Source organism: Squalius cephalus (genome assembly GCF_949319135.1).
Source record: "Squalius cephalus genome assembly, chromosome: 13".
In the NCBI taxonomy this organism is placed as follows: Eukaryota; Metazoa; Chordata; class Actinopteri; order Cypriniformes; family Leuciscidae; genus Squalius; species Squalius cephalus.
In genome coordinates, this window is record NC_137134.1 from 33,371,636 (window position 1) to 33,384,068 (window position 12,433).

General features: G+C 37.0%; 1 protein-coding gene across 1 annotated transcript in view; it reads right to left on the minus strand.

Moving 5' to 3' along the window:
• The window catches only part of LOC307169987 (uncharacterized protein), a 74,276-nt gene extending 62,917 nt beyond the window's left edge, over positions 1–11,359 (minus strand). The window contains exon 1 of the mRNA XM_079890890.1: positions 7,971–11,359. Coding sequence (XP_079747016.1) covers positions 7,971–8,028 — 58 coding nt within the window. The 5' untranslated portion in view covers positions 8,029–11,359. The remainder of the gene's footprint in view (positions 1–7,970) is intronic.
• Between the last annotated feature and the right edge of the window lie 1,074 nt (positions 11,360–12,433).

The window sequence follows — 12,433 nt, forward strand, 5'->3', positions numbered from 1 at the left end:
GGTCTCGCTCGATAGGCTCAAGCAGTTGCCAGCAGACCAGCCAATAGGCACGCGAGCTGTCTCGCCTATGCCTGTATGCTGCAGCAACGCGTTTTACATTAATGAAAAATTAAGGATAATTTTTTGGCTTCAGTATTCTCGTGGAAAAGGATTTCCCCCTAGCGTATTCTACGCAGTACGAGAGAATCTCTCGTAAGAGAACTTAAGATTGAGCCACTGTAGTCACTTGGACTATATTAACGATGTCTTTAATTCATTTTCTGGGCCAGCAAGTTTCACTCCCTTAGAAGCCTATGGAGGAGTGAGACAACTCTCAGATTTAATCAAAAATATCTTAATTTGTGTTCCGAAGATGAACAAAGGTCTTACGGGGTTGGAACAACATGAGGGTGAGTAATTACTGACAGAATTTTCATTTTTGGGTGAACTAGCCCTTTAACGTTAGTTTGTTTCATAGTGTTTCTGTTGTTTTCTTATCTATTGACAGGATTTTGCTGATGTACTGTGCATCCCTGCATGCTCCTTATGGGTTTGTATTTTGTTTTATATATATATATATATATATATATATATATATATATATATATCAATCATTATGAGTATTCAATATTGGCAAAACACATTTAAATTTAAAGTCTGAGGAAAAATGTTTATAGAAAAAGTTGGTTGCTGAATACCCCCTTCAAAGATGTTTTGCTTATATGATCAGTAGAAAAACAATGTATAGGGAAGATTTAAACAACTATTTTTGGAGCGGTTTTCTGAAGTGATCGTGTAATGTTTTTCATTTTGTAATATCTTATTTGTTTAAGGTGATGGGCATTCAGGATTGCTGTCATTCAAGAAGTTATTATTGACCACATCTCCTACCCCATTGAGGCTGTGAGCTACAAAATACCCAAAGAAAATGGCACTTATCCTGGAGTTCATATAAAGGTGAGCAACACATTTTTAATGAAAACTTGTTATAGTTTGTTGTTGTGTTACTGTTTATATAATTGAAAATAAGGAAACATATTATAAGGTATAATTGAGCAGACAAGCTAACATGACATGCAATTGGAGTCCACTGGAAACAGAAGTCTTAGCATTTTATTCAGTTTTTGAATTTGAAAGAATTAGGGATGGCAGTTGATAATTTAACAAACGTAAAATACTGTACGATTGTTTTTCAAACTCAACCTGGTTTGTATGGTACTTTGTAGTTCAATTTCCTTTATTTAATTTCTTGTGTAGCTAAAAACTTTTTTTTTCTTCATATCCAACTTTCCTGTGCAGAAATCCTGAACGAAGGTCGAAAAGGCTGAGATGAAGGAAACCAAACGTCTACACATTTCCTTCAAGACTGCTGAAGTTCCTGTATCAACAACAGAAAACCCATCTAAAGTTTAAGCTTTTGTCAAATCTCTTAATGGACCTTTAACTGAACATACCGAAGAAGGAAAGTTTTTCACGCAAGTTGTTCACTCCAAAATGAAAATAATGTTATTAATTACTCGCCCTCCTGATGTTCCAAACCTGCAAGACTTTAGTTCATCTTCAGAACAAAAATGAAGATCTTTTTAATGAAATCTGAGAGCTTTCGCTTCCTCTGTTTACAGCTTACGCAACTACCACTTTCAAGCTCCAGAAAGGTAGAAATGACTTCATAAATTTGAGGTTAAACCACTGGAGTCACATGGATTACATTTATGTCTGCATACCTTTCTGAACCTTGAAATTGGTAGTTGCGTAAGATGTCAATGGAGGGATAGAAATTTCTCAGATTTCCTCAAAAAGATCTTAATTTTTGTTCTGAAGACGCATGGAACAACATGAGCGTGAGTAATTAATGACAATTAAAATTTTTGGGTGAACTAACCCTTTAAGGAATATGGTGTTCTCTTACAGAAAAATGGCATCAACACTAACATTTCACTCTACTATTGACTGTCTAAAGCTATTTTTAATGATAAAAGCAGCAGACCTGTATTCGTATTCCATTTGTTTTTGTCTGTTTCTTTCTGTATTGTATTTGTATTGTATTGCATTTGAAAATGTTTTGAATCTTGACTTTCACAGTTTAGGAAGTTTTTTTTTCAAATAATTGTGTGAGCTATTTGACTGTAGTGTAAACCCTAATGTTGTCTTTACTTAAACAATCAAGTGTACTTGACTAAACATTACTTTAAATTTAGCATTTTGGCCCTGTCACTCAAAAAATAAGTTCAAGTAACTTATTTACCTTCAAAATACATAAACTTAAGATTTCAAGTGCTGTGAGCTCAAAATCATGATTAATCCTTACAAAAGGTCATTTTCACAAATGTTGTTTTCTTGACTGTGAAATGATAATACATTCATACATGCTTTCTTCAAGTGCAAGGTGTCATTCTTATTTTACCAGAAAACAAATGGCTTTCATTATATTACAATTATTGATCGTAATGGAAATAAACTGTATTTATAAAAAAAAAAAAAAACAAAAAAAAAAACAACCCTGATACTTTAAACTTGATAAATAAACTTTAATACCCATATACAAGTGTTTTTGTAATACTGGGGGTTGCACAGTTTTCAGTAGCCTTTTTAATACAAGCTCATACATTTATATAAACATGCACATGAACATATAGGGCCTATGCCACGTGCCAAAATGCATGAAAGAGTTCCTTACAGCCACCTCCCAAGTCTCATTAAAAAATATACAAAATAACAGAAATACACCGAGGACACATTATGTTTAACGTTCAATCAAATTAATTTCAAATCGGTTTAATTAAAATGGCTCTCTCTGGTCTTCCTTTGATGCGATTGCAAACAGTTCTGCCTGGCAACAAGAGAACTAATGCACTGATTGGTGGATTACAAAATTGGTGATTTTCGCATCGTCTGTTGTTGCTGAAACCAGTGCAAATTTCAAGACGTCACGACCACGGGAGTTTTTCTTTGTGTACCATTCTCGGTAAGTACAATTATTAAGATATAAAGATATTTTGTGACTTTTTTAAAACTGAAATATGTTTATTTAAATCCTTGCACGGTTCTATAATAAAATAGAACGCAGCCATAACGTTAATTACAATATTTCCTTGGTCATATAAGATACATATTTGATGATCTTTTTTTCTGTGCAAGAAAGAACATGGCAGCTACTGCTTAGACCATGTGGGTTATTTTTCCAGTGCAAACTTTGTCAGTTTCACCTGTAATTGACAATATTTTCATGATACATTTCTGATTGATTGAGAAATTGACTTATTTGATATTTTGACTTGTAAAACGTAGTATTTCGTAAAGTTTCTATCATAAGTTATAAGAACATTGTTACTATAGCTACGAGTGATGTTTCGTAGATGGTAAAATTAACGTCATGCTTGTCACCAATAATTAGCTACAAAGTGATTTAGTCATATCATCTGATCTAGGCCACCTTCCAGGATGATTGCCTTTTTTTTATTTTATCAGAGACCTTTATTTGCTGGTTTAGGTGTATTTTGAGTTACACTGTAAGATTACCATTTTAATTATAATGTAATTTTCTTTGTTTGATTTGTAAAACTTAATATTTTCAACTGTTGTTTTGTTACAGGTGATATGAGACAAGAACATGTGGAAATGTAAGTGTTGCATTTTTAACTCTGCAAAAAGAGGGGAACTTCTCAAACATTATCATTTAAAACATGGTGGTCATACAAAAACTGTAGCCTACCTTTTCCATGCCTACACAATGACTGTCTTAGTACATTCAACTCCATAAGTAGTTTAAAAGTTCATCTGTCAAAAATTCATGCAAAAACACACTTGGGACATGATCGGGAAATAGCACTGTCACTTACATTTACTTGTCAGCATTGTGAATTTTCTGAGCCCTGCACTGAAGCAGATTTTATTAAATTTATACAGGTTTGGAATAACTTGAGGGTGACTAAATGATGACAGAATTTTCATTTTGGGTGTACAATCCCTTTAAAAGCATTTCATTTTGTCAGCATTTAATCGTATATTCTCATAAAAGTGCTTCAAATATATTGATTAGTTGTTCTGGCATTAATGGAATTTCTTCAAGTCATGTTTAGTAAGTGCATCTGTTCTTTACCTGTTTACATTAAAATAACCACCTGTGCTCCCATTAGTCTAAGCATTTGTCAAGCATTTGAAAATCATGTTGATTTTAAAGCAATAGTTTACCCAAAAATGGAAATTTGCAGGAAATGTTCTCACCTGACTATTCAAGATGAAGATGAGTTTGTTTCTTCATCTGAAAAGATTTGGAGAACTGTAGCATTACATCACTTGCTCACAAATTGATCCACTATAGCGAACAGGTGCTCAAACTCGTTCAAACAGCTGGTAAAAACATCACAATAATCCACAATTAATCCATATGTTGGCTCTTTGGACTCTTACTTGTGAGCAATTTGTGAGCAAGTGATGTTATGCTACAGTTCTCCAAATCTTTTCAGATGAAAAAAAAAATCCTCTATATATTGAATGGTCTGAGAGTGAGTGCATTTTCATGTTTGGGTGAACTATTCCTTTAAAATACAAATGTGGCCAAGTCTTCAAATTAATAAACGTCATTTATACTGCATACTTAAAAAAAGTATTGTCTTTGCTGGAAACATGTACATTTTTATAAAGTCAAATGCATACTTGTCCATTTAATTTGGGATTAGGGTTAGTGATTTGTGTTTTTAATAAATCTAGTGCATGTTCTGATAAACATGCATTGATAAACATTTGATTCCTGATCGCGATACTCTATTTATGCCTGTTTTTTCACAAGGTGTCTGATCATCGCAACCCCATCCTTGATGTGCCAGGGGGCATCTTATTTGAGGACACTGAACTCCAGCCCCACAATTGACCCTTCGCTAAGCCCCGCCCTCCTTAGTTACTGTTGCTACGCCTGTCAAGCTTTTGCGCCTGGCACGTCTTTTACAGTATGTATGCACTGGTTTCAGACATTCCTAAGGAGATAATTATTTAATTAATTTTTGGCGAACAGGTGAAAATATGAGAGAACAAGACTGCAGTATGCATTCGAGGTATATATCCACCACATAATATGCAAACGATTAGAGAATAATTTCATCAAATTTGAAGCTAAAGCCTATAACGTTAGGTCCCAGCGCAAGCAGCAGCCGCCTCATACACTGACCATTCAAATGGGAAACACACAAATTGAGCCAGCAGGGTAAGTGAAATGTGAAAATATTCTAATATTTATAAATCAAACAACTTATCCATATGTATTGTGGAATAAACACAAAACAAACCTGACCACTATGCAATGATAACGATCTCCCGCTTATATTTGTAGTGCGCCAGGCTAACGTTACTGCTCACACGTCGTGGGTCATATAAGTGACTACTGTTATGAACTGATTAAGTTTGCATACCAACCTTTTCCTTGGAGATCTCCGGCAAGCCCCGTGATGTTCCCTGCTTTTACTAACTACCTTTTACTTTTACTAGAACTAACACCGGGAGAGTCGTGATCGGATTGGGTTAACGTTACTAGTTTGGCCGTCGATTAACAAAATGCTGAAATATATTTTTAAGTAATGTTAAATTATGTCAGTGAGCCTCCGTCTTGCCTTTAATCACACTGCTTGATCCACGAGCTGGGCAATAACTTTATTCTAGAGCTGCTATAAAGCCAAAACACTTTACTTTAATTTCCTATTATCAATGTAAAGCTGCTTTGGAACAATCTACATTGTTAAAAGCGCTATATAAATGAAAATGACGCCCGGCATTTCTCCCCTTGGGTTTTAGGTTTCGGGAAGGGAACAAAATCCACCACCCCGTCCAAACTTTTAGGATACCGGGTATCAGATTTGCACAATCCATACGCACAACGCTTCGGCATGTTTCCCTCGCTCGAAAGCTTGCCAGACCTCCCGCGCCTAGTTACGGTTGCTAAGCCACGATTGGCCTGTGGCGGTTTTCGGGCGTGGCTTAGCGAAGGGTCAATTCCTTGCATTTAACTTCTACGATTGGAATAATACTTAAAGGTCAAGTGGTGATGGAAAAAATGCAGGACCTCCCACAGGCTATGTGTCTCCTCTTCGGTCTGATCTATGCACTAGACCTGAATTACCCAAAATCACTTGCCAACACATTTGCTTTCATCTATTGTGTGCTAATGTCAATGGGACAGAATTCTCTCAAGACTAAATTGCAGTCTCTGGCAAACCAGCTTTTGTTTAAAAAAGCGTCACTGTGAGACTTAAACACCACTGTGAGAATGTTCTACAAATGAATGTAAATGTAAAAAGAATGTATACATTATGTTTACATGTTCAGTACATTAACACAAATGTGAGACTTATGTGTAATGTTTAAGTGATCAGAGTTGTACAATATATGTAGTTCACTACTTAATGTTGGACATTGTTGCCACCTTAGAGTTATGTACAGGGTGTGACTCATTTCCATTTGACATTTTGGTCAAAAAAGACTCAAAGGATCAATATGTTGTTCATTGTTTTATGTAAGTGCAGTGTGCACAAAACTTAAGTCAAAAATAATAACTTTAAAATTTAGAATTAAATTCTAATTTCAGTTAAATTTTCATGTTGAGTTTACTTAAATATACAAGTACACTTGAAATTAACACTAAGTTAAGTGAACTTTATTGTTTAAGTACATTAAATAATCATCAAGTTTGGTGAACTAAACAATTTAAATCAAGTCTACATAAGCACCAAGTTACGTAAACTTAAATATGCACGTTTTGGGAGACCCCATTACTCAATTAAATTGAGGGAACAAGTTTACTCAAATCAATTGAGTTCAATAAACTTATTAGGGTTGTGCAAGTACCTTCTCGTGTTTTCTTTTTTGTAATCTTTTTTTTTGTTTACATGAAAATTTGTACAAAATAAACCATTTTAAATTTATATATGTCATATATATATATGAAAGAAAGATATATATATATATATATATATCTTTTTTTTTGTTTACATGAAAATTTGTACAAAATAAACCATTTTAAATTTATATATGTCATTCTTGAATTATTTGCCACCAAAATATATGCTATAAAATTTCTATAAATATAGAAATTTCTGTGTAAGGATTATCTGTTAATAGTACAGAAAATGTACTGTTAATATACAGAATTTTCTGTTTTTTCGGAATTTTCCGAATTTTCCGTAGAGGTGAAGGAATTGTCCATAATTTTCTGCCAGTACATTATCCATTTTTTTACGGAATTATTTTTTACAGTGTATGTAACCCTGGAGGAAAAGCATGATTACTACAAATTGGAGTATCCACATATATATCAGGAATTTTCAAATAAGCTATACCTTAATTTGTGCACACTTCAATTAAGTTAGAAATAAATGTTTCCGTTGATACTTTAAAGAAGTCTTATTAAAAGAAGCTTTTTCAATTGCTTACCATTCTGGCTTGTCACCCCGAACCCAACTTTCTCCAACATGCTAAAGTATTTAAATTAGCTGCCCAATAATCATATTTAAAATTGGGAAGCCCAAATCCTCCTAATCCTTAAGTTTAGATGTTTCTTGTTAATCCTAGATGTCTTGATGGCTCAAATCAAGCTGGTTATAATAGATTGTAGCTGTTTAAAATGACAAAGGGGGATAAACAAAGGAATACAGTGAAATACAAACCAAAGTCTTATTTAAAAAAAAAAAAAAAATTATAGTGTTTATCCTGCCTACTAGTTTTAAGACAAAGACACTCAAAGTTTGGTTAATTTGATTTGCATTGACATAACAACTAAACAAATTTACAACAAAAAAAATATTAAATATATTAAAAAGAAAAGATTACATATTATTTTGGTTCATTAATATTTAGGCTACCTGGTTCTTGGACTGACAGGTCTTTGTCTGGATCTGGGTCTTGAATAAATCTCTGGTTTGAGCAGGGAACTCTATAAACTCATTCTTTTTTTTTTTTTTTTAAATCGTTGACTTAAAGAGAAATAAATAAATAAAATGTCTTACCATGCAAGAGGAATGCCAAAACTGTGAACAAATAAACGAAAAACTTTTTTGTCTCCATGTTTCCTCTCAAATGTGCTTTGATTCTTAGAATGAATGGAACAGCACTGCTTCAGTACAGTGGTATTTATGTCTCTGGTGTGTCGTACAGTGTACATGTACGTCATGTGGGCGTGGTCACTTCTCAAGAGCGGGAATGTCTGAAAAACAGTTGGAGGGCTTGGATTTCACCTACATGTGAAAAAGAGGTTGCAGTGAGCAGGGTTGCTATGGAATTATTCTTGTGCCAATAATAATGAACGTAGCTTTTCAAGCAACTAATGAAAATATAAATTGAAACTAAATAACTTATAATAAATCGTAGGCAATTTTTTTTACTTCGTTTTTAATACACTGCATGTTTTGCTAACTATTTCTCATATTTCAATCGCTGATGCACAAATGCACTTCCAGAGTTTTCATTTACGCTTCTGGAGTTTTCATTTACTCTTCTGGAGTTTTCGTTTACGCTCCCTGAGTTTTTGTTCGCCATTCAGACACATTCTCTCGTGGGGGCGGGGCTAGTAGCAGTGTGTTCTCATTGGCTACTGACTTTTTGATTGACAGCTTCTTGACCTGGAAGTGAAGATGTCAGTGGTGTGTTTATGTGTGGATGTGAACGTATGTAATCGCAGCTTTCTATTTCATTTTAGTGATATTAAGTTATGTTTGTTGTTTAATTTTATCTGTATTTACCTGCTGCTACTACTTCGACAGAAGCTTTTAGGAGCACAAGAGATCTATTCAGTTTATTCAGGTGTAATTGTAGTACATTACTACATTAAAGTACTGTATATAATACTTAATATATTGTAGTGTCCAATGTTTTCGGAGAATATTTGTTTATTCCTGATGATTCTTTTGCATGTTAGGCTCTGATTAGGTTGAGCTGTTACAATTTAAAGAGAATACTAGCAAACGTGTGTGATATATTCAGCCGTCAAGAAAGTCAAACTTCTACCAGGTAATCAAGGTTGGCAACCATGGCCATCACACTACTCATTGTTAGCATGATATACATTTACACTATCAAAATTAATGATCACTTAAATAAGAGGGATTTAAACAATATGAAAATTACAGTCGTGGCCTGCTGTCAGATACAGACCTCAAACATATGTCACAAAGAATGTTCTTGTTGCCATTTTTTAAATTGATAATTGTATTTAGTTATTTCATTTAATTAACACTATCTTCTAACATTTAAAATTGTAAATATATGATTGTAAATATATATGAATGCTATTTCATGCATACTGAGTTTTTTACACTGTTAAAGAGTTGGTTCTCTTACGAGAGTTCTCTCGTACTGCGTTTTTATCAAAACGCTACGGGAAAAGTCTCTTTTCACGAAACACTGAAGCAAAAAATTATCCTTTAATTTTCATATATGTAAAGCGCGTTGCAGCAGTACACAGCCATGGCGAGACAGCTTGCTCGCTCATTGGCTGCTCTGCGGCAACTGCGTAAGCCTATCGAGCGAGGCCTAACGTGACGTCAGGCCAATGAGGGCGCTTCGCGCCCTCCTCGCCATTTCCCGCTGAGACGGGCGTGGCTTACCTCTATAAAAGGAGCTCGAAAAGGCTGATTCACTTGATTTTAATCTCTTCAGCGAAGCTCATGCATCGCTGGATCACGAGGAAGCACGCCTCGTCTGATGCAAGCACTTCAGCGGGACGAGCCCTCGAAGCCGCTGGCCAACGCCGCCTTCTACCTTCTTTCCGACGCCATATCCTTTAAATTCTTTGTTCTTGTGTATGTGTGTGTGTGTGTGTGTGTTCGCTTTGCAACACTCACCCCTAAAAGAGCTGCGTCTTTTTCAAGATGCCTTCTCATGCAGCGCTCGCTGACGGCGAAACGCCTTCACTCCGAGCCAATTGCCTACGGTGACTCTGAGGACTCGCCGGGCATCCTTTCCGAGGCTGCCCTTCCTGGAAGCGGATGGCGGGATTAGTTTTTTCTTTACGTTACAAGAAAAGCTACCCTGCCTCTGCACGTGTCATTCACCGGCGAAGGAGAAAAGAGTGTTCTTAGTCCCACCGTCGGTCGGTCTGACCTCTTTTCTCTCACATTTCTCAGTTCCCTGTTCGGCAACTGGAAATATTATGGCAGCAAGTGAGTCTGCTATAACACGCTTGCCCGCTTACATGTTGACGCCGCTTTCAAAAGCCTGTATCCCCCTGTGGCTCAGTGGTGGAATTATAGGTTTTCCACACGGGAGACCGGAGTCCGAATCCCGGTCTAGCGGCATATATTTATGCCGCCAATGCTTGCTCTGTCAGTCCCCTGAAGGCGACTGCAGAGATGCATTTTGCAGCCAGCGAGCGCGTAGTACCCGCTTGCCTGCAACCGAATACCGTTTCTACGGTTCCCGTGCGTCACTGGCGAAAGGAGAATGGAGTGTTTTCAGCCCCGCTGAAACTGGGCGATATCCACTCTTCTCACATTCTGCCATTTTGCAGGCGTCTGAAAATGCGAATCACTCTGTTTGTTCCCCGAGAGGCAACTGCAGACGTGTTTTTTGCAGCCCACGAGCACGTGGTACATGCCTGCAAGCAAACGCCAGTGTGGATAATACTCGCGTTGACTTTGTCTATGTAACTTCACTGTGGTCCAGTGGTAGATTCTTAGGCTGTCGCGCGGGGGATCCGAGTTCGCATCCCAGGTCTGCGGCAGCAAATATTTATGCCGCCGAATGCAAATCACTCTGTTTGTTCCCCGAGAGGCAACTGCAGACGTGTTTTTTGCAGCCCACGAGCACGTGGTACATGGCCGGACTTCTACCGAAGTCCCGGCTACGGCCGATGATGCTATATGTGTAGAGAAGATGCCCACTGCCTAGTGCCCATCCCTACACACTAGCACAGCCCTTCACACAGATCTTATACTACACAGCGCTAAGAGATCCAGTAAAGAAAGCATTTGAACTCGCCACTAAAGTAATAACATCGCTGCTAGATCTAGTGAGAAACATTCACATTTCTCCGTTATAAACAGCGCTGACGTGGAAACCAGGAAGAAACATTGTGACATGAATGAACTATAGTGTCTGAGATCTGCAATATTCACCATGGATTTACTGTAGTAACACTAACTGCAACTTTGGAAGTTTGGCAGGAATAGTAGGCTATAATGCTTTCAAGTAACGTTATGTCGGATTTATTTCGACATTATGAATAACATTGCTGCCCTCAAATGTTAATCTGAACTAAAATAAACATTTGTTTATAAGCACAAAATATTACATTTAATTTTTTCAAAGGAGCTGTTTTGTTTTATATGCTCCTAAGAAGAGTCAATTATAGCTCCATCATTGCTCAAAGAAAAAAAAAGTCATACTTTATGATGTTAGTTCTAATAAAAAAAAGAATAAAAAAAAAATCAAGGAAATTTCTCTGCCATTTCTTTCTTTTTGCTGTATCGAAAACGTACCGAACCATGACACAAGTGTATCGTATTGAACCGAACCATGAATTTTGTGAACCGTTACACCCTACACTGTTTATTTTCTGGCCTTGAGTTGGACAATAAGTTGAAATTTAATTTCAAATGGTTCTCAAGCAGAGAGAAGAGAAACATTTCTCATTCAAAGCACTGAAAGCAGTGATTTATGCTTTCTTTTTCAGGTTTGAAAATGCCATATCCAATACCCTGTACCATTCAATTTTATTTTATTTAATGACATTTATGTCAAAGATACAGGAGAGTGATAATACACACATAGCAGCCAATAAAATCTGTTGTTCAATATCTGACTGCTTGTATTGCCTCATGACTGATGAAAATGTTGCCTTGTTGTGTGCAGTAGAATTTTGATGCATCGCAATGCATCGTAGAATCGAATTGAATCGAATCGTTACCTGGTGAATCGTTATCGAATCGAATCGTGAGGGCAGTGCCAATGCACACCCCTGCCCACTGCCTAGTGCCCACAAACACTATGTTCTGCATGCCTTGTGGCTTCTGTAAAGACGAAACCTGTGTGCATTCACTCTGCTCAGGCAGACAGTGCACTCATAAGGGCGTGATCTCTGGTGTCCTGGCCACGGCCGATGGTGCTATAAATGTAGTGTCGATGCCCACTCCTCAGTGCCCATCCCTACACACAAGCACAGCCCTACACTTAGGGCTCGCGCACATAAAATCGACTCAGGTCGATTGCGCTTCCAACATAGTAAAAGTGCCCACTTCCCAGTGCCCACGTATGCCCCCCGCCTCAAATGCCACAGGCATAACGCCTATGTTTGTGAGCCCCGAAGCGCCTCTGTCGCACGGCGAACCTGGATCTAAGACGGCTGAACAGAGTATTAGTGAAATGCAGTTTCAAAATGCTCACGACCAGCAAAATTCTTGCGCATGTTCGCCGAGAAGACTGGTTCATGGCGATAGATCTGAAGGACGCGTATTTTCAAATACAGATAGCGTCA